This window comes from Diabrotica undecimpunctata, chromosome 8 (assembly GCF_040954645.1).
Source record: "Diabrotica undecimpunctata isolate CICGRU chromosome 8, icDiaUnde3, whole genome shotgun sequence".
Taxonomy (NCBI): domain Eukaryota; kingdom Metazoa; phylum Arthropoda; class Insecta; order Coleoptera; family Chrysomelidae; genus Diabrotica; species Diabrotica undecimpunctata.
Genome location: NC_092810.1, coordinates 125,710,141 through 125,734,696, shown reverse-complemented (window position 1 = coordinate 125,734,696; position 24,556 = coordinate 125,710,141). Strand labels below are relative to the sequence as shown.

The following is a 24,556-nucleotide window of genomic DNA, read 5'->3' as shown; positions in this document are numbered from 1 at the left end:
GTTACCGGGAAAATAAAATACCCGAGGCAGACCAAAACTAGCAAAACAGACCAGCGTCTGTCTCAGAATAAGACTAACTCCCGTTTTAATGTCAAAAAACTCTCTTTACTAATAATTTCGCATCACAAAACAAACAAAAATACCCCAGGTGGATAGAAATACCTAATAACTCAAAATCTTACACCGGTAGGCCGGTTTGGCTCAACAATTCTGGAGAATGTAAATATTCGAGTAATTAACACATATGAACGTATAACAAAGTAAGAACTAAAAAAGGATACCAAATGGAAGAAAAACAACTTAAAATAATCTGCTCTGCAGACGACGCAATACTACTTTCTCAAAGTGAAGATGATTTACAACGTATGCAGCACCAATTTAATATAACCACCAAAAAATTTAACGTGTTAATTTTCCCAAAAACATCAGAAAAAAAGCAAGGAATTTAAAAGGAGCATAAAAGAATAACGTATAGAGACAATTTCCACGATTTGAAAACATACAGACAGATGATGGGAAACTGTCTATGAAAGGGAGGGATAGAAGAAGGAAGATAAACGTTTCTGCCTGTTTAAAAAGAGATGCATCCTGAGATACTTGTAATTTTCGTATATTAGCCTCTGATCTCGGTCTCTCCCTGTGTCTCTCATCATCACTCACTGTCGTTTTCCTACCCCTTTTTTTAGTATTTGCTTTGTTTATTTACTATTATTTTTTAACAAAAAAGTGTGTTGTTTATTTATTTTTAAAAACAGTACTTTGAAAATATCAGCTTTCGTCGAATTATGGGTGAAGATTCATGAAGTGAATGGTACCTATAAAAGTATAAACAACAATAAAAGGTCAAGATAAGGATCTATCAAAATGTCAAGCATTTCACAATACTTATCTTTGTCGTGACAAAATGAGTCATAACAATTTTAGTGCTTTTTTACTGTTGCATATCATTAATGTTGAATTGGTATTACTTTTAATGAACTAGTTCCAGAACTCTCAATAGTTATTTAAATTTTAGTTTACGCAATTATTGACACTGTTGCCAAAATATCAATGCAAACGCAGGAACTGCTAAAATCATAATTTCTCTAAGTTTGACTATTGTATTGTTTATTATGCATATTCCGGGTAGGTTTGCCTATTTATATTTCTTTTTGGTTTTTTTTGGGTAATGCTAATAGTAATCCCCTCATAAATATTTCTCATCTAAACCTAATCTTCTTTGAGCTTCTTCTCTTAGTCCTTACAAAAACCTGAGGTTCAGTAATTATTGATTTTGGCTGATTATCATTTGGTCATTAACCGCGCTTTAACCTTCATAACTTATGCAATCTCCTTTTGGCGTTACTTGTAATGATTCGATTTCCTAGTGCTATAAACAGGAATTCGAAATTCAACCCCAAACTCCGAGAACTAAACAACTATTAGATATGAAGGAAATGAAAATATAGACAGAATAAATGGGAAAACATTAATGGAAAAAGATAAATACGAAATTATCAGGAATGTGCAAAATCTCATTAGTGATTGAATATTCCGCAATAAGAAAAGAATCGAGCAAGCGCAGGAATGGAATAAAACTTTTTTTTAAACTTTTCTTTTTCGTTCGGTGTAATATTATCAAATATTAACTATTATTATAGAAAATTGCAGTTTTGGTATCTTAAGATTTATCATCATTATCATTATTATCCTGGACTCTAAAATCCATTATGAGTTTTGGCCTGATCAAAAATCTGTTTACATTCATTCTGAACCTAATTCTCCCTCGTCCATTCAGTCTTTGGTTATATAGGTGTTTTGTAAATTTCGTCTCATTCATTATCTCTATATGGTCTAGCAATCGTAACAAGGTATTATGATGGATCTAATAATGCCAAATTCACTGTAATTGTAGTAGAGCATCTATATAGCGTTCATGCCATGTTCAGTTTTGCTGTATACCTTTGTTTATAAGACTTTATGTTTAAAGCAGGCTAGGCTACGCATTCTTCATCGCTTTCTGAACCGTAGGTCAGAACAGGTTTAATGACCTTGAGAGAAATTGTGTCCTAACCCGAATCGTCCACCCATCTTTTAAATATTTCGTTCAAAATCCATGTTGTTCAAGGGCAATAGCAATCATCAGTACCAACTTAGGAAGTATAGGAAATGCTTCTGGGGCAGCATATCAGACAAGGTGTATACTAGGTGGTATGTTGTCAACCCGTCTGGCCAGCATGAGAAGTTAAAGCTAAAATTTTTCTTGTGTAATATCAAATAATATAAAACATATTATCCCAGGCGAATAGGCGAAACTCAAAATCTCGCACTGAAATTGGTGGGACAAAAATTTGGTAGCAACCAACATTAGTAGACATACAAAGCATCTACGGAAACAACATGTAACCGGGTGGTTTATAGCTATATTCAATATACGCACACTAAACTCAGAAGAAAAATTACTAGAATTAGAAGAGAAAATAAAAAAATCAAGTGGACAATGCTGACTCTAAACCACTTCAGATTTGCAGATGATGTTACATTATAGCATGTAGAAAAATTACAAAACTTGTTGTTAAATATTAATACCAATTCAAAAGACATCAGACTAAAAATTAATCTAACAAAACCAATTTGTCTTTTTCTTTTTATTTTAAGAACATGTCTTGTTTTTTCAAATTCCGATGTCAAACTTTCATACCAGCAGTTCGGAGGTGTTTCGGGTGGTCTGCTGATATTCGGTTTATCTTTTTTTGCAGTGTTTGCAAGTATATTATTAACCATTCTATCAACGTGATCTCTCCATGGTTTTTTTCTGACTCTAGACAATTTTACAACATCATGAATTATATCATTGCTCCTCACTCTATCTCTAAATATTTTGCCAGTAGTTGATCTTAAAGTCTTCATTTTCGTCGTTCATAGTAGTTGCTTAGTGATAGTTATTTCTGCTCGTGTTTCTGAAGCAAAGGTCATAAGCCTTACACACATTTTGCAAATTCGTGTTTTTCTCTCGATGCTCATCATCAAGTTTTGTCAGTTCTATTATGCGAGACCACTCCTGTTGTTCTGTGAGCGTCTTTGATGCTTTTACTCCAGGCAGGTTACTGGCCCTACCTGAGAATCACATTTTTCGAGGATCATTTTCCCCTTCCTCGTCGGCTCTGACTTTACTTTCCACTGGGGGTTACCCGTGTAGATAAGTCACACTTCCTGGAGGTGAGGATAGGAATTGAGTAGGAGAGGATAGAGGTGTTATCTAAAAGCAACATCTTGTAATGAGCATCACTATCTGTGAGGAAATTACTCTCAAAAATAAGAATCTAGAGATGGTTGAATTTTCTATATATTTAAAACAAAAAATCTTCGAAAGATCTTCTTTCAATAAAAATACTTTCAACTAGTACATACAAGCTACCGATTCTAAAATAAGAAACCTTAACGTCAACTTTTATTAACAGCATAATCCATAAATTTCGTATAGTTTATAATCATATGAAACGTAGAATGTATAATACAAGAAGCATCAACCTTCAAGAAGCGTCAAGTCACAAGAAGCATCTGCGAAGCTATCTAAGCATAGAAATAAGACGAAGACCAAAGTTAGCAGACGTAATTTAAAAAATTGTCCTGTTAAAAGGGGACTGGGCTGTAAATATAGAAAAAATAAAAGGCAACCGATGAACAAAGCGAATTAACGAGTGGTAAATAAAAGCACACAAGAGAACCAAAAGCCTGATAAATGCATAAAAGGGTTAGTTATAATTACAACATTGTCACATTATCATTACAGATCATTAATACGTTCCAAGCTCGATTATGGATGTTTCATCCATATTTTTGCAATTAAATTAACCCTAAATTCACAAAATACAATACAAAATACGACTATCTACCTGCGTCTTAAAGCATTCCGGTCTAGCCCGGCAGAAAGGTTTTACTATGAAGCTAATGAACCTCATCTATGGCTTAGGCCAGAATACCTTCTTCTGTCATATGCTTCTTTCAACCCTGCTGCTTCTATCATATATTTCTTTCAACGCCTCCAATTCAGTATATCCTTTAAATTACATCATCACACCAACACATAACAACCCTTTATGTAACTTAATTATACATTCCTTTTCATCCTGGCCCATCCTTATTGGACCAACATACCCCCACATTATGATATTTCCATCACCAAATTTAACAAACAAGATACCAGTGTTCATACATTAAGAAATATCTTTCTAGAGCTAATAAACAAAAAATACATAGCATAGTTCTTTACACTGACCTATCAAAGTCTGAAACTGAAGTTGGATGCTCTGTAATCACTGTACAACAGGTTATCGAACCCTATAAAATTTCTCCTTGGTGTAGAATCCACACTGGTGAACTACCAGCTATCTCAGGTGCTTTCAAATAGGCTCAACAATATCCGAACACACATATTGCCAGATGCACTAATTCACTTTCCCCTATATACTCCTTTAATACTATATCCACCAACAATCCTCTTTACCAAGATATTTATGACATGTATCAGTTTTTTAGAACCCAAAATATAACAGTGACTTTAATATGGATACCATCCTATATCGAGATTAGTGGTAACGTAAAAGCCGATTATTTTGCCAAAAAAACCGTATCATCCACGGACACCATTATTAATATATAAATCTGCAACGATCTAATAGCCAAATTAAAGAAACTTAATTTATCTACCTGGCAAATTCACTGAAATATAGTTACCTCAGCATTGCATGAAATTAAACATTCAGTTAACCTATTTACCTGTCCTAGTTTATCTTGAAAAAATATGACAATCATACGGAGATTGTGTATAGGACATACCCGACTAACAGTTGACTGTCTGATATCATCATCTCCACAACCAAAATGTTAGCACTGTAAAGGCCTGGACACATTTGTCGCGCAGCCTTACGATCAGACTCCGTTCCGATGTTGCTTCAAAAATTTGATCGATGCGTTAATGAAAAAAATCCTTGATAGAGAGCAGTGAACGTAAAATATTGGGTACATGATGCTTGGAAAAAATAAATGAAGAAGGAGAGTTTGCGACACTCTTACCTCATCTATTGGATGACGAGACTAATTTTTTTCAATAATTTTGAATGCCGATGTACACGTTTAATGAGTTGTAAATTAAACGATCAATTCTTTGCAACTTTTTTCCAGATATTTGCTTTATATGCCGCGTTTCTATACTCCTCCGTGTCTGACCATCATATAGCACTGGGGACTTCCTAACACAATCAATTAGCTCCTACGGTTTTATAGCTGTCATTTTTCCAATTACCGACAGAAAACAATACTGCGCAAAACTTGAATACCAAACGACAAGCGTACCGCAGCAAGAATACGAATAGTCTGCAATGTCGGTATACGATCGAAGACGAGTAGAAGAAGGATTGATCACGCGATGGACAGATGTGGCCTGCTGCATTCAGAAGACACAGTGCCATGTGCCATACAGCCGTCCGGCTGTATTATTGTAGTAGGATTGGAAGGCTGCATGACAGGTCTTTCCAAGTCTTAACATGACTCTTCGAATCAGACATAAACTTACTGAATGTCCACTTTACGCCAAAATACGCCAACAGATCGGTTAGCCCTATGTTCAAAGAGGCTCTAAACAGCACAGATCAAATCAGCAAGACTACCAAATAAATTCCTCGAGAAAAATTAACTGTTAAACAAAATATAATTTTTTTTAAACTATATTATTTGTAATTTATACCATATACCATGTAAACTGTAACTAGTGCTAATGACTAGATGTAACATGCATAGAATAGTAAATTTTTACTTTATAAAAAATATATTAATTTAAAATAACGAAAATAATTAACATTTTTATGATTACATACATAACACCGCGTGAGATCTGTCCATTAATGTAGCTATATTTCGTGAAATTTGAAGGTTTACTTTTATATAAAATAAAAATTATCAAAATTATCTAAGGATATTCCCATCAAATTATCAAATAATCAGGTGCAGGATCAACAAACTGCAATTTATTTTTAAAGCTATCATTCAATCTTTATTTAAAACTTAATTAAATACATATTACTTTTAATATCCTTCGGCATTTTTTTAAGCATGAGCAATTATTAACCTTGACTTTTAAACCTCTACCTACAAGAACGGAATAATTTTATTTAGTTTATTTGTATTTATAAGTATGTATTGAATATAGTTGGGTCGGTGGATGTTTATCTCTATGAGATAACTACGAAATACGACGAAATGAACCTGTATTTTAAAATTGCGAATGATGTGGCTAATCGTCCAACCAACATCTGTTTTATATTTTGACATTTTTCATTTATGCTATTGCAGTCTAATCAAGGTTTTTCAATGAACAACTTTTCTTTAACTGTTTTCTTGTGGAATGTTTAAGTTAAATATTAATATTTTATATGATATTAAACCATAATTAATTGTAATGAGCATTACATTCTGCATATTTTTTACATTTTAATTTCAACCTGGAAATTATTTTATAAGATCATTAATAATTTTATTTTAGACTTTTTTTACAATAGTTTAACCAATGTCGCCATGTTACCAATCCAACGGTAACTTCACCATCTTAATTTTAAACAAGACATAATGTAAACTAAATTTCATTTAGTAATTCTTAAAGGGTTTTTACCCCCATATTTAGTGGCTACATTCATGTATTAACCTGACACTGATGATGGAATACTTATTCCGAAAACGTTTTGTCTATTTAACATAGCCCGACTGGGTTTTTATATACCTTTTATAAAGGATTTTATTAAAAATTTTTTAATATATGGTATACAGCCAACTACAGGAACTTAGTTTCCTTGTGGATTTTAATAGTTTAAGCGGCATTGATAGTATTAAACCAGTAAATCTGGCTGATCCCGATTTTGCTAACAAAATACAAGGCTTGCTTCGTTCTGAAGATCAAGATTTATATTTATCAGACCGAGAGACTGATGAGGGTACTACATATGTTATAGATGACTCAGACGAAGATCGAGACTATGGAATTCAGCAGAGTGAATTTTCTAGCGATGAAGAATCGAATTCAGATCCTGATCTAGATTCTAAATTCCAGATTTTGGAGTTAGATGAACCCTCGTATGAACCAATAATCAAGAACCGACTCTTGACAACCAGAAGTGAATCATGTGAACTAATTTGAAAAAAACAGTGGCAGGGGACGCAATTTCCGAGAAATACGAGGACCCGAAGACATAATGATATCAGAGGATTATCAGGCCTAACAGCATAAATTAGCACTCTGGGAAATATGCCTTATATGTCAAATATTTGGGACCAAATATGCCAAAATAGTATAATCAAAGAAAAATTTTCATATTCAACTAATACTTCCGATTATAGCAGCACAAATACAGGGTGAGTCATGAGAAACTTTACATACTTCTACCATATGTAGAGTCCCTCAGGGAGCATATCATGTGGCCACTAAAAAATGTCAACTCCTCTTCTTTATTAATTAACAGGGTGATTTGTGTAATTGACCATTTATTTCATTTTACTGTAGTGTTTATACGGCTCATTTGATTTTTTTAATTTTTGCATGATACAGTACACTACTATCAAGCATTCGACTGGTATTAGCTAAACTAAAAAATTCCAGGACTGGCTTTGGAAAAATTAATTTAGGGATTCGTATTAAATATTACACCCTGTATAAATTTTTTTTAAAATGCAATAAGTGATTTTCAAACTACATAAATAGCCAATGAAAACGACATATGCGACAATGTTGTCGCACTTTTATTAAATTTTTAGTGAACGATCAAATCTTACCAAAAATAGAACAACCATAATGGAGTATCAAATTATAAGGTATTAATTTAAACAAATGTTATAAACTTCAAACATTTTAATTAAAATGAGTTCCTACAACATAATCTAATACGTAGAAAATTAACATCTTTACTGTCATTTTGTATTATCTCTACGATAGAATCAATTGTTTTTCAATTTTAAATTTTTACTCATAGATCGTATTGGGGCATTATTTTCGATAAATAATAAATTAAATTGATTAAAAAGTCAAACCTCTTGTATGTGTTAGTTTTTGTTGATTGTAAATGATTAAATTTTTATGTCAAATAATAATACATTGCATCAACTGTACTAAATAAAAATAAATCTAAAAAAGTTTAAAATGAAGGTTGGCGTTGACCCTTTGACGTTTCTTGATATTTTATACCCATTGTCATTATTGTCATTATCAATTGTTATTTATGTGTACAAGAATACATATTTCTTCTGTCATATCTACGTTAAGTACATTGTGTTAGTTTTGGTAGAGCTTTTGTTACTTTCGTTCAAAATGCCACATCAGTTTTCGACCACAGAATATGCAGACATAATATTTGTTTATGGATTCTGTAATGGGAATGGTAGGGCTGCTAGTAGAGAATATCGCAGGAGATTTCCTAATCGTCGAACTCCCAGTCATCCAACATTTGGGTCAGTTTTTAATTATTTGCGAGAAAATGGCACTTTTCCTAGTGGAACAACAGAGCGACATGTAGATGAAGCGCAGGAAGATGACATTATGGACGCGGTTACTATGAACTCTACAATAAGCACTAGACAAGTAAGTCGAGAACTCAATGTTACTCAATCAAAAGTAAGTAGAGTCTTACAAAAAAATAATCTATACCCATATCACATTCAAATGGTTCAGCGACTACATGCTGGAGATGAGATCGATAGGTTGGAATTTTGTAGATGGATTAACAATAATCGACCAACGCTATACAGGACACTATTTACAGATGAAGCCCAATTTACCAGAGACGGTATAAATAATTCACGAAATTCACATGTGTGGGCAGAAGAAAATCCCCATGCTATTCGAGAACGTCGTTCTCAGTTAAGGTTTTCGGTTAACGTGTGGATTGGTGTCATAAATAACCAATTAGTAGGTCCTCACTTTTTTGATGGTCCTTTAACAGGGCAGGTCTATTTGAACTTTCTACAAAATATTTTGCCGAATTTGCTTGCCAACGCGAACGTTGCTATCCGAGGGATGTATTTTCAGCATGATGAGGCACCCCCACACTTTTTACTGGCAGTGAGACAACATCTCAATAATGTTTATGGCAACAGGTGGATAGGACGTGCAGGTCCTATTTCGTGGCCTTGAAGATCCCCTGATTTCAATCCCGTTGATTACCATATTTGGGGACGATTGAAGCAACTAGTTTACGCAGTGAATATTAATAACCGACAACAATTAATTGATAGAATTATACATTGTTGTAATACTATTAGAAACGATCCCCAGAGTATTCGTAATTCAATACGTCAATTAACAATTCGGCAACAAAAATGTGTACAGGCTGCAGGGTTCCATTTCGAAAATCTATTTTGAATTATTTTTATTTTGTTACCATTATTGTATCTTTTCCAGTTCTAATTTATGGGTTTATCATAACTATGTACATATTTTTAGTTTTTTTTTTTAAATTGTTCTTCGTTATTGTTAGTAGTTACTGTTTTTTGTTGTGCAGTGACTCAGTTTATCATTTCAATTAAAATGTTTGAAATTTATAACATTTGTTTAAATTAATTACCTTATAATTTGATACTTCATTATGGTTGTTCTATTTTTGGTAAGATTTGATCGTTCACTAAAAATTTAATAAAAGTGCAACAACATTGTCGCATATGTCGTTTTCATTGGCTATTTATGTAGTTTGAAAATCACTTTGCATTGCATTTTAAAAAAAATATATACAGGGTGATATATATATATATATATATATATATATATATATATATATATATATATATATATATATATATATATATATTCAGGAAAAGTATCGGGTATTGTGTTGGACTTTCAGAAGAAGAACTGAAGCTTTCCAAGTCTACTCAATAAATACCAAGTCAATAGAGGGCACTAAACCAAACATTACCGTAAACAACTATTTTTCTTCAATAGAATTAACCAATGAATTAAAAAAACGAAACCTTACTAATGTGGGTAAATTGCGAAATAATAAACGAGAAGTTCCTTTGGAATACCGGGCTAATAAAAATAGAGGCATTGGTACAACACTCTATGGATTTTCCAATGACATAACCTTGATATCATATGTACCAAAGTGAAGTAGAGCTGTGCTGTTATTATCCTCCATGCATCATACAAAAGACAATAAATTGGGAAAACCTGAAATAATTAAATACTATAACAGTATAAAATCAGGTGTTGATGTTTTCGACATGAAATGTGCCAATAATGTATAATTATGTAACAAAACTAACTCTTGAAAAAGTTAAATATAGAGTACGAATCCAGGGGTAACTGTCTGAAGCTTTTAAAACAAATAACGGGCTATGAAAAAAGTAATCCGTATGTCACAAATTACATTCACCATCTCAATATATAACAAATTATTGCAAATCCTTGTCTATGCTGTTGATATCAATATTGTAGGGAGACCGTGAAACGCTGTACGAGAGGCATATTTAGCACTAAATGAATCGATTACAAAGACGGGTTTAATAATAAACACCAACAAAACGAATTACATGAAAATAAGCACGCAAATACAAATCCCATGGCCACTGGTTATAGAAAACGACGTTATCGAAGCAGTGGGTGAATTTATATACCTAAGAGCGCTCGTTAACACTGAAAATAATATTACCGCAGAGATAAACCGCAGAATTTTCACGGCCAATAGATGCTATTTTGGGCTCAATTTCCTTCTTAAATCCTCAATTATATCGAGAAATACAAAGGTAAAACTCTGCAAAACAATAATATTCCCAGTCCTAATGGTTCAGAAACTAAGACTCTAACAAAAAGTAATAAAAACATTTTAGGATATTTCAAAAGAAAAGTACTAAAAAGTACTATGAAGCAGTGAATGACAAAGGAGTATGGAGAAGACGATACAACTTCGAACTTTATAGAATATACCAAAATTACCCAGCTAGAAAAAAGCTCCTTGATAGACTCGTTGGTTAAAGAAGAAGAGGAAAACCCAGAATAAGGTTTCTTGATAATATCGATGAAGATATGAGGAATATGGGAATACGTGCTTGGCGGAATGATGACACTAAATTTCATTAAAGTTGTTTCGAGAATTTGGTCTAATTCCTTGATTGGTCATCCTATATTTCGCATACGCCACCGATTATTTGTATAAATATCCGTTTCGAATCTCGTACTTACACCGCAAGTGGTTATTAAAACTATTACTGTTTCTACCAATTCGCGTAAGATAAAATAATGCTACATTAATAGTACCTATGTAATTTATCTCATCAGGTAATAATAACGTAGAGGTGAACATCCACCGACCCAAGTCTATACATGTATAATCTGTATAACATGCCATTGAAATTAGTCTTCGAACTTTCACTCTTAATATAGGTTGTACATTTTGAGAATGAATAATTATAAAACAAGTCCATGGTTGGATTAATTGTTTTTAGATTCTAAATTGGAATGTTCTAACATTCTTAAGAGTATATTTCAGCATGTCACTATTGTTTGTAAACAAATGGTTACACGTCTATAATAAACTAGATTAATAATTATTCTTTTATATATAAAATTTTTAGAACAAATAAAATTATTAAGATATTTTTGAACTATTTTTATTGAAAGACATAGATTGTTTGGAGGAAATGCTTTTTCTCCATTTTTTCTTTCGATCACTTGTCTTTTCATTTCCTTATCTCTTCTATGCGTACTCTGTTTTTATTCCAGCATTAACTTTTCTAATATTTGTTATATATATTCACTTAATATTTTTCAAACCTTATCTTCTTGTGGTGAGCTGTCCAAGTTTGGCGTTGGCTGCTAACTCTATATATTCAAGTTGGGTATCATTAAGTATAAAAAAAATATATTAATATATTAGGCGAGTTTTGTACAGCTGGCCCCATTTACTGCAACCTAATTTCTAGCGTTTTATGTCGAAGCAATCTTCAGTTTTTAAATATTAATTTGGTGGTCATTTCAGCGTAGACATCTCCTCTCTAGGACGGTCTTGGTCTACCTCGTTTTCTTCTAGTGGGTAGAGTCTCTTTTTCTATACTTTTGGCCATCTATTTTTAGGCACATGTTCTGCAAGTGTCCATGCCAGTTTAGTATTTTGACTTCAATTGTATCTATTATGTCTAGATTAATTTCAATCTCTCTAAAAATGTCCTCGTTCTTACCCTATCAAGTCTAGTGAGCCGGCCACATCGTCTCCGATAGTTTATTTCCATGGCCTTAATTTTTAATTTATTTTCTTGATTGATTTCCCAGAATTAGACGCCATACAACCAACTACTTTCTATTATTGATTTATAAATTCTTCTTTTATTTTATTCTGTTATTTTGTTACCCTCATACACTTGGTGTACTTCTCTTTCAATTTTTAAGCATATAGTCTATATCACTCTAATTTTCCGCTGGAATTTTTTCAGATTTATAAAGACCGCACAAAAGCCATTTTGTTTTTTTACATCTGTTATTGAGGGTCAATTTAGTTCTCTGTAGTATATATATATATATATATATATATATATATATATATATATATATATATATATATATATATATATAAATATATAAATATATATATATATATATATATATATATATATATATATATATATATAATAGGTGAGTCTTCTACAGCTGGCGTCGTTCCTCGCATCCTAATTTCCAGCGTTTTTTGTCGAAGCAATCTTCAGTTTTTAAATCTCTGGCGGTCATTGCATCTTCGACATCTTCTCCCCATGACTGTCTTGGTCTACCTCGTTTTCTACTAGTGGGCGGAGTTCAACCTCTATCTTCCCTTGCATAATTAATCTAAGTAATACGTACTTCTCGCCCCTCATTATATGACCCAGATATTGAATCTTTCTAATTTTAACAGTTTTTATGACTTCACATTCTTTCTTCATTCTTTGTAACACCTCTATATTAGTTACTTTTTCAGTCCACGATATTCTGTGGATTCTCCTGTAGCACCACATCTCAAAGGAGTTTAATATTTTGATTTCAGACTGTTTTATTGTCCACGCTTCCATGCCGTATAGTAAAGTAGAAAAAACGTAACAACTTAGCATTCTTATGCGGATCTCTAGATTAAGGTTACGGTTGCAAAGTAAGTTATTCAATTTTATGAACGTGTTTCTTGCCATTTCTATTCTAGATCTGATTTCTTTTGTTTGATCTCCATCTTCGGTTAGCCACTTTCCTTAATATTTAATGTTATTACTTTTTCGATCGTTGTATTATTGATGATCAGGTTATCTACATTTTGTGGTTTTTTGAGAATATCATTGATTTCGTTTTCTTGAGATTCATTTGCAGTCCGTACCTTTCACATGCATTGTATACATGTTATATTATGTACTGTAGATCTTCCGTGTCACTTGCAAATGTGACCGTATTGTCCGCAGATCTAATATTATTAATGCTATTTGCGTTGACCAAAATACCTTCCACAATATCCAATAAAGCTTCTTGAAATATCACTTCACTGTAGACGTTGAATAAGAGTGGTGCACCCTTGTCGACCTCCTCTGAGTATACTTACTTCCTCTGTCAGTTCTCCTTCGACTCTTATTCTTGCTTTCTGATTTTAATACAGATTCGATATAATTTGTAGATCTCTACTATCTATGTTTTTGGTCTTAAGAATACTTAAAAGCTTTTCATGTTAAACTCTGTCAAAAGCTTTTTTAAAATCTATGAAGCAAGCATATATGTCCTGATTCATATCCAGACATCGTCGTGTCATAACATTGACTCCGAATAATGCTTCTCTAGTTCCTAGACCCTTTCTAAAACCCATCTGTGAATCACTTATTTCTTTTTTTAATTTCATGTGGATTCTGTTATGTATGATTTTAAGGTAGGTAAGAGTAGGTCTAACAGTTAATAATTCAGAATATTAATATATTACCAGCAATATTATATTAGAAAGAGTATTAGAGTTGAGCCACAAATAAAGAAGATACTACTAACTAACACGACTTAAAAATATAGATACTTTTTGAATAACAATCTAAAATCCATATACAATTAAATCAAATGGCTAATTTATTTAAATTATATTTAGAATTTTATTATATTCAAACAAAATAATCTCTTTTAGGATCTCAGCGAAGAATTTGATAGAGAAGCAGAAAAAACAGGAAGGCCAAGATTGTTATTAACGATGGCTGTGCCTGCGGGTGTAGAATATATTAACAAAGGATTCGATGTGCCAGAATTAAATAAGTAAGTGTTAACTTTACTTATTCTTATTAAAACTTTCTACCTATTTCATAATTTAGCTGAAATTTTCTCTATATTACTTTCCCCATTAAATGTGTTAACCAATTTACCTGCTTTACTCTTAACGAATTTATTAACTGTAGAATTTGGAACTATAGAAACCTATTGTATGAATCTTCTTATAATTAATAACTGTAGCAGAACTTTTTACCGCAAAAACTTGTGGAAAAAGCATATAAAGTACCATATATTCTTCCAGACCTTCCCATATGTACCTATCGGCATTAAGGCCACCCCCTAACATAACAAGATTTGTATGTGCTTTCAAAGAAATGCCGCCCAATAGCAGCTCTTTCTTGTCTCGCCATTTACTAACTGCAATATCCTTAAGATATTTGGTAACTATTTCGCCTTTCTTAATTTTTGCGTCCTTAACGACTTTTTTCTGTCTCTACGAAGAGTACTGGTAACATAAGTTTTTTGGTCAAGCAATTTCCGACATAAGGGAACACTATTATAAAAGTTGTCTATGTATAAAGAATGTCCTTTGTTCTCGAAACCTTTTTTCAGTGACAATACCACTTTTTCAGTATGACCTGTACCACCATACCGTCTGCTTCAGCTAATATGTACAATTTTATGTCGAACTTGTGTCGTTTACCTTTTTAAAATTGGCGATACGACAGTTTTCCTCTCCACAGTATCATGGACTTATCTAAGGATAACGATTTTCCAGGATAATAAATTTCATCCATTCGTTTATTGAAATAATGTTGAAGATTTCTGATTTTATGTAAACGATCACCATAACCGGGATCTGCCTCATGACGTGCATTTGTTGAAAAGTGAAGGCACCTAATAATGATCATGAATTTATTTGTGCTCATGTATTTTTGTAAACCAGGAATAGCAAACAGTTCATCTTTTTTCCAGTAGTCATATACCCTATTGAGTTGTACGTTTCCCATTTGGAACCACATGCCAAAAAAATTCTTTAACTCTGCTAGGGAAAGTGGTTTCCACTCGGTTATTCTGGATTTTTCGGAAGCAGAATAACTTAAAAAAAATTCATCTGCATAAATATTCATTTGATCTACAATGTAATTTAGCAATCCATCAGTTACAAGCAAACTGAAAAGATCGTATGGATTATTACTAACAGGTGGTGGTACATGAAAGCCAGGTATTCAAGTGAAATCAAGTGTTTTTAAATTAGGAGTATTATTCCAGTCTGGAAATAATCTTGTTTGAGGAATATCATCATCACCGTTGCTTAAAACATTATCAGGATCATTCACTATGTCAGCCTTAACTCTATCGTTGTCAGCATTGTGATCCGCCCCCGACCAAGAATCATCTGATAAAACTACTGGATCTTCTTTTGAAATTTCTCATAATGAATCTTATAATTCTTGAAGCTGTTTATTCGACAATGGGATAGATCCTCACATCTCGTTCTGTAAGTGCACGCTTAAAACTAGACGGCCCTGCAACGTTACGATCCATAACTATATAACAAATCACAAAATTCCGGAACCGCTAATGTACGTATATATTTTAGACTATATCTAAACGGTTAACGAAAACAGAACTTACTCTAAGGAAGGCCAGAGCCATCCTACTTGAGGAAATTCACCTATGCGCTCGACGCTTATGGTGTGCCGTTTGCCTGTGACGATGCCTGTGTGTTGAATGAATAATGAAAGTGTTAATTAAGAACCATTTTCCCAAAATCTTTGTGAAGCATCGGATATTATACTTCGCGAAACACCCAGCATTTTTTCGATATACCGAATGGAATTCCCATCATTATGCAGACCAACTGACAAACTGGCACTGTGGTTTATTTATTAAAAAAATTTACACTATATAATAATAGGATATTATTATAAAAGTAAAATACAATGGCATGTCTCGCAAAACAGGAAAATAAAAAACAAGATAGGTATATCAATGGAAGGCAATCGTATATACATATTTCTGGCTATTGGTCGTCCTCAGTACAGTGCAGCCAAGTTAGAAAAGGAGCATATTAACTTACATATATTTATATATATATATATATATATATATATATATATATATATATATATATATATATATATATATATATATATATTTAAACTATATATTGCTGACTTAAGAAAACCGAAAAATATCACGAGAGAAAGATACGTATTCACCCTAGGAGAACGCCACCAGAAGTGTTTGTCCTTTCTTCAGAATATTTCTAACTCTCCCAAGAAATTACTAGTGATACATGGCCACTTTTTACAATTCTGAAAATTACTCCAAATTATTGAAATTTATAAATTTAGAAGGAGACCTATAATTTATGCCGTGAGAAAATATGGTGTATCTAATTGGAAACGATTTCAATCTAAGAGTTGCAACTTTTAATAGACCTTACTCTAAATAGAAATATGTTAAGCTTTTACAAGTTAGCCAAAAAAAGCAGTTTAAAAATTGAAAACGGATTAAAATTTAAAAAAAAATTAAAAGAAGAAATTAAAATAAAAAATGTTACAACAAATTCGTAATTACATTAATATTTTGAAAATCGAGCTTATCGACAAATACTGAACTAGCTAGGTGACTAAAGAAAACAAAGCTCTTTCAATTATGTTAATTGAGATGCACATCGTTTCTATTTAGATAGAAAAACATTTTTATAATACTACTTTTTATTTATTTTTTTTTTTTTCAGATACTTAGACTGGATGAATATTTTAAGTTATGATTATCACTCCGCGTTTGAGCCCGCTGTAAATCATCATGCGCCGTTATATTCTTTGGAAGAAGAAAGTGAATACAACTACGAATCAGATTTAAATATTGTAAGTAAATAATGTCCATACTCATATGTAAAATATTAAAATATGAATGTGACTTATTTTATAGGACCATTCCGTTAAACACTATCTTAAACTTGGAGCTGATCCAAGCAAATTAGTACTAGGAATACCTACGTATGGTCGTTCATATACACTTCTTAATCCAGATGCTTTTGAAATCGGCTCTCCAGCTGATGGACCGGGAACTATGGGTGAAGCAACTCGAGAAAATGGATATCTAGCATACTACGAGGTAAGAATTCAAGCGATCGTTTTATTTCTTGTTCTGTATATAACAGCAGAATTTCAATACGAAGTTCAAGAAAATTTAAAACTGAACCAGTATGCTTTTTTCTGAAAATCGAATTTTTCTAATTTTCCAAGGTAAAATTTTTCGATTTCACAAAATGCCGTTATGCATTTTTGGAAGATTCCTCATCATGAAAACTAACAAACTTTCAAGTGTCATTAAGGATATTGGCCCATTAACATTACATGCTTAGGCCATAATTAACACCCTTAGGGCACCAGTAACCTTTATGCCAAAATTTTTAAAAAGTAGAATTAATACTCCTCTATCTATTCGTAAAATGGCATAAGGGAAAAATGTTTCTACAAAAAAATAATTTCTTTATAAAGAAAAATTAAATTTTTACGTAAATTTCTCCAGGAAACCCCAAAATGATATTTCACTCTCCTTGATTTTATCTATTAGTACTCTTAAAGGCATAAGAGATAAAATCGTGTATGAACTTCGTCGAGGATCCTACGGTCTATATTAAATGGTTATTATTTTTATTTACTGCAAAACATGTTGCTTCCTCAGTTGTTACTTGTATTATATATAGCATTTGAAAAAATATATAAAAAAGGAATACGACAAAGCTTACTTTTGCCTTAAATTTGTCTTAATTTCTATACAAAAAAAAATTTCCCTTTCTGGTCTTTTGATTATAATACAGTTGTATTTTTCAGAGGCCTTGTCAGTCTACTAATTACATTATTTTCATTATCATATAATTTCTTTCTTAACTCAAGCAAACAAAATTGTTTAAAGAAATTTGGAAACTTTGTTTTCTATAATTAGAATTTTTTAGGTACATTGCATTCTAAACAAAAAATCATTCTTGAAATGATTCTCTAAAATTGATAGTTTTAAAGTTATATGAGTTTTTATGTCCGAGAAAAAAAACGTAAAAATGGCTATCTTCGATGCTCAATAATAGTAGTAAAGCTCGAATTTTAGATGTTACCACAGTTTTTAAAGGTACATTGAACATTGGTTTTTAGCATGAGCATTTTGACAAGAGCATTTTAACTTCAAAATTCGAGTTTTTACAACTGTTATTGAGCATCAGAAATAGCCATTTTTACGTGTATGACACGATGCATTGCTCTGATGAAAAAGGATTTTTCTTTCAGCAAACCAGGTCGTTTTCACGATATTTTTTCCTTCAGTTGGTCAAAAAGTTTACAGTACTATTCAGAATTTATTGTTTTTCAGTTTGCAAGTAATCCGCAAACAAAAAAAACTGATGCTGAATTATCGCTAAACTCCGAAACTCGTTTCGGAGCCGAAGAACCAGTTTCACACCACTCTTTAGCTTCTTGTTTTAATTTAGAATCATGGTGATAGACCCAAGTCTTATCCATAGTGATCAACCGATGCAAAAAAATCCACTGTATCTTTTTGAAAACGCTCTAAATATGGCTGAAAAAGTAGCATTCGAATGTGTTTTTGTTCCGTTGTTAGCGAATGCTGCACCAATAGTGAACACAGCTTTCGGAAACTTAATACTTCAGTCAAAATATGACTTGCTGCTCAATGAGATGTCTAGGGCTTCTACTAAATCTCTTTCAATCACTCGATGATTTTTCAATATGATATCCTGTAGTTTTTCTACGATTTCTGGGGTTGTTGCTGCTTTTGGACGTATTTGTTAATTAGATATTGAAAGAATTTGTTCCTGGTAGTTATGGTATTGGTGATCAAATACTGTACAATGAAAAATCATATGTTTGGCCGTGTGCTCTACATTTTTTCTCTGTCCACTTTGCCAATTTTACTGAGATAATAAATGGGAGAGAATTTTTCACCTGTAATGACTTTGAGTTATGTTTTCTGAAGGCCTAAGAGTATTTGCAGGTAGAGTATTTGTAACAGATTATAATAACCTTTTTGCTTGTATTGGTCTTAAATGTTTTTGTAGTAGACTGCACTTTCGAACTTCCTGTTTCCATTTTTGGACACTTTTTACAACACAGCTTTTTGTGGCATCTAAGAATGGTTCTGGTCCGATAAACAGAGTACTCGCTCTTTCTTTAGCAAGACTATCAGCAATTAACCATTCCTTTATGCAATGACATCCATAACAAAGTTACTTTGTTCTGCTTCGCTAGTTAAGTAGTAAATGCACCTAACTTGATCCAGGTCCACCTAACCTTTCGGCATATGACCATAAGCGAATCCATTACCTTTACGTGTCCGAAATCAGATGAGGTTGATATACTGGCTGCGAAGTGTGGGGCTCCACCTTTCCCGTAGTACCTATGTTGCTACACGAACAGCTATCCTTTATCCCTACTACGGGCGAACAGGTGAGCGCAGGTAGGAATAAGGTCCCGACCCCACCCGTACCATAAGCTGACGTCCAGCTGGTGGCTAGGCGTATAGAGCTTGCATTTATTTTAACCAAAAATAGGTTATGTGGAATGAGAGTAAAGTGGTCCCACGTGAGCTTGTCTCCGATCCTAAGGACGCAGATCATTGTCCAGAACGTGAAGCGTCCTGTGTGCGTTTCTGCGATCTCAATACCTCTAACAACGGCTCCTGACCTCTTATTTCTTCCTATTATTTTCCTCTTACGACAGGCAGAGAAAAGTGCCCTAGCAGTATTCTACCGCCGCTGCTATAGAGCAACTGAAACAGTCGATATACTTTGTATAAACATATTTCTAAAAAATGTCATAAATAGAAGAAATTGTGATATTTTCAAAAAAAAAACCGCCTAATTAAATGGACGGAATGCTCATAATTGAAAACACAAAAGAAGACTTAATTCTGGCATTATGGTATTCAAAACCTTTGAGCATAAAGTAAGATACAATGAGGCTACGTGATTATTGTTCCCTAGGTAATGTTATGTATGGAAAAATATAAGTTTATTCATTAAATTATTTTAATCATTATGTCTGAATTCTCCTTTGTCTCAATCTGGTCTATTATTTTAAATAAGCATATATTTTTATATTCACTGTAGAACAAATTTGTTTCTAATATGACTTCTAATGACCTATTCAATATTTTCTTTTTTTGTTGCCCTAATTCTCACTTACCACTTAACTTGCTAAATATAATAGTTGTGTTTATAAAAAATATTTAAAAATTTAATAATATGTTTATATGTTTTACAACTAAAATTACTTTTAGGTTTGTGACTATGTCAAGAACCAAGATTGGGAGGTGGATTCTCCAAACCCCAAGGTCATGGGTCCCTACGCATTTAAGGACAATCAATGGGTTGGATATGATGACGAAGAAATCGTTAAAAGAAAAGCCGAATATGTTGCTGAAAATCGTTTAGGAGGTATTATGTTTTGGTCTATAGACAATGACGATTTCAGAGGAAAGTGTCACGGAAAGGCTTACCCCTTGGTTGAAGCTGGAAGAGCAGCATTACTAGCTGCATATGGGTATGGATAGTTTAGTTTCACTTTATTTATGTCATTATACCTTTCGGTGCATAATTTTTAACTTTTCTTGCGTATTAACTATTAAGTTTAATTTAACAACCTAAAAAACTCGCTAGTAACAACCTTTACCGGTTTACAAATTCCTTAAGAACTACTTCCTCAAATTCTGAACTCGATTTTTTTTATCGGTTTCTTTCCCTCGTTATATTGTGTCTCGTTTCTTGATTAAATCTGATTCACATTGTCTCCACTTTATCTTTAATTTCTTTTAGCTTATTGCAAATATAAAGCAGATTCAAGTTTTACATCCAAAAGTTTTTTATCAAAATAAACATAAGTTTTTAGCCCTCATATCATATTCAGATCCAATTCTAAACTTTAATTGACTAATTTTCAATTTTTCAGTATAACAGACGATAATCTAATTGCTCCACCTTCTAAACCCATAAAATCAAGAACTAGAACAAGAACTAAGAGCGTAAACAAAATAGAAGCAATTGAAGATGAAAAAACAGAAAAACCCGAAAAAATACAGACTAGAAGAAGAAACAGGTAAGTAAAATATGGCATTTAAACATTTTATAATAGATGTGACAAGCTGTAAAAATTAAAAAATTTGTAAAAAATTAAAAATTATAAAATAGTTGAATATATCTATATAAAACACTTGGATGACAAGTCACACTGTTTGTTAGTTAGGGTAACTACTCCACCTGGGAAAGAAATGTGAACTACCAACATCTGACATTTCAATTATATTTTGTTCTTGAAATGATACGGTTAATTTATTGCTAGTGCCTTTTTAAAAATTGATGATTCAAATATCCTTACTTGGAAATTTGACTACTTCATCATTAATTATTTTTCGCAAAATTGCTAAAAATATGGGTTACTGTAATTGTAAGGTAAGATCTACATACATTTTTATATACACTTATACTAAATAAAATGGCGTTTAACAAAATAAAATAAAATAATATTAAATTAAAATGAAATCAAATAAATAAAATTAAGTAAAATTAAATAAAATTAAATTAAATTAAATAAAATTAAATAAAATTAACTAAAATTAAATAAAATTAAAGAAAATTTAATAAAATTAAGTGAAATTTAAAAAAATTAAATATAAGTAAATAAAATTAAATAAAATTAAACAAAATAATATAAAATTAAATAAAATTAAATAAAATTATTATTATTATTTTTTTTAATAATGGTGACTGTGGATGGTAATCGATTAGATCTTTCGTCGCATGCGACGGACAAAATCATTAGTTATATACCTATAAGTATAGAATCTCTTTTATTATTTCAGAACAAGACCAACTAAAGAAAAACAAGACAAACAGGAAATCCAAGAGATTTCAACTAAACGTAAAAACAGAAGGAAAGAAGTGAAAGATACATCAAGAGAGGAAACATCTAGCTATAGCAGTCTTAAAGTAGTAACTCCCAGTTGGACAACACCTGCTCCACCAGCAACGCCTGATATGGACGGAGGTAAGAAAACAAAGAATAATTGGTTTTTAAGTATTGAATGCAAATTATTTCTCCCACATATTTGATTCTCCATCAGTACACTTATCTGCCTTTTTTCGTCGCATGTAAAAGTTATTTAGTTGGTTTAAACTCAAACGATCAATATATACTAACTATATACTAACCAATAGAGAAATTAATAATCTAAGGCGTGTGGGCAATAACCCGGCGGGTTGCAACAATCGAATCGCGGAAGATGATGCAGTAGAGAAGAGCTGGTTAAAAATAAAAACGAATACTCTAAACACTGCAAAGGAATTTTTTGGCGACAAAAAAGTAAATAGGAGTAAGAAATTCCACAACAAAACACCATGGTTCTGAACGAAGTAAAAGGGGATGCAAAAAAAAAGAAAAAAGCATATCTGGAATACATGAATAATGAGGCACCACATTCATATGTAAACTATAAGAGAATTCGAAATGAGACTACTAGGCTAGTTATAATACCCAAAAACAACCACCGGGAAAGAAAATGTGGAGATTTGTAAAAGGACTTCTTCTTCTCTCCGTAACATGCTCATTATTGAACGTTGGTTATTATATTGGCTATCATAATTTCATTCGCCACAGCTCCTAAGAGAGACGACGAAGGCTAATTAAGCCACTCACGTAGGTTATAGAGTCATGATGTTCTTCTTCAACCGGAACTCCTCTTTCCAAATATTGTGCCCGGAATAATAAGATCGAGGATTCCATACCGTTCTGGGTGTCGCATGACATGGGCAAAATACTCCAATGTTTTATTTTTACGATTTTCACTAGTTTGGGTTATTCTTTTAAATGATGTTATACATTTTCATTTGCCACTCATACTAAGACAAGAATTATTACATATACGGCAGAAACGAGATCTGATACACCAAAATAACAAAGGATGCTGGAGACAACAGAAATCCGAATACTAAGCAGAATCAAGGGAAACTAGAAAAAGAAGGGACGAAATCAGAACAGAATGCAAGGTGGAAAAGATAGGCGAGTGAATACTAAATAGATAGAAAGAATCAAACAATCATAATAGTCCAAGATCCCAGAGCGATCAGACATAACTTATTTTCACACAGATGAAACCTTAGAGTCTGAGTAGCGTCTGGTGTGCTTTGAATACCTGCGTATTTATGAAACTTGCTGAGTGACACCTGGGCAGGTACCAGGTGAGAAAGGTAACTAAAAATAAGAGCTATTTAACTTAAATTTACATAACTGATTTTTATACATATTTTGTAGAATATTATTTTGAAAATACTGTAATAAGTATCAGGCACTTGTCATGGACCAGAACTTTTGTCGGACGCTTTAAAGCTCCACTAAAATTAAATGAACTTTACTTACTTTTACATGTCTGATTTTTAAATATGTTATTAATGGAACTATAATAAAGTTATATTTAATCAGTCAGACAAATTAAAATGACCAAACATCCCTCAAACAAAAAAATTAGTTAACCAGAAGTATGAGCGCGAGAGTGCTGTGCGCATGAGCCTCAGAGTAAAAAATTCAAATACATTAAGAATACTTACTGTTTCCAATCCGATTAAATATTTTTGCATCTCTATTTAAAAATCAGACATGTAAAAGTAAGTAAAGTTCATTTAATTTTAGTGGAGCTTTAAAGCGTCTGACAAAAGTTCTGGTCCATGACAAGTGTCTGACACTTATTACAGTATTTTCAAAATAATATTCTACAAAATATGTATAAAAATCAGTTATGTAAATTTAAGTTAAATAGCTCTTATTTTTAGTTACCTTTCTCACCTGGTACCTGCCCAGGTGTCACTCAGTAAGTTTCATAAATACGCAGGTATTCAAAGCACACGAGACGCTACTCAGACTCTAAGGTTTCATCTGTGTGAAAATAAGTCATATTTGATCGCTCTGGGATCTTACTCTATAAATATAAGCAGAATGACAGACGATAGGGTGGTCAAGAGGGCAAGAGACAAATCAGACAGCAGCATTGCATTTGTCACATAGCGGGATGTTTGCAATCCCCCATTGGTTAAGTAATTTATTGCATACTCCATGACCTATTCTGATGATTGAGCTCAGATTACACCATTCTCGGCGTGGAAGGGAGAAACCGGTGGCAGTCTTGTTGGCAGTAAAGGATTTTTTTGACATTTCTGGTATTTTCCTTTGAAGGCAGCTATCCGTCGTATTTTGGTTGGTGCAATGTTGCTTAAAACTGAAAGCCATCGAGTTATCGTACTCTTTATGGTCCCCGTAACATATCTCATGGTTTGAG

At 32.5% G+C, this 24,556-nt stretch overlaps 1 protein-coding gene across 2 annotated transcripts in view; it reads left to right on the top strand.

Moving 5' to 3' along the window:
- The window catches only part of Cht6 (Chitinase 6), a 296,348-nt gene that overhangs the window by 173,685 nt on the left and 98,107 nt on the right, over positions 1 to 24,556 (top strand). For both annotated transcript variants that reach the window (XM_072540946.1, XM_072540945.1), the window contains exons 5-10: positions 14,127 to 14,251; positions 16,956 to 17,085; positions 17,150 to 17,335; positions 20,513 to 20,775; positions 21,181 to 21,327; positions 22,091 to 22,275. In XM_072540946.1, coding sequence (XP_072397047.1) covers positions 14,127 to 14,251; positions 16,956 to 17,085; positions 17,150 to 17,335; positions 20,513 to 20,775; positions 21,181 to 21,327; positions 22,091 to 22,275 — 1,036 coding nt within the window. The remainder of the gene's footprint in view (positions 1 to 14,126; positions 14,252 to 16,955; positions 17,086 to 17,149; positions 17,336 to 20,512; positions 20,776 to 21,180; positions 21,328 to 22,090; positions 22,276 to 24,556) is intronic.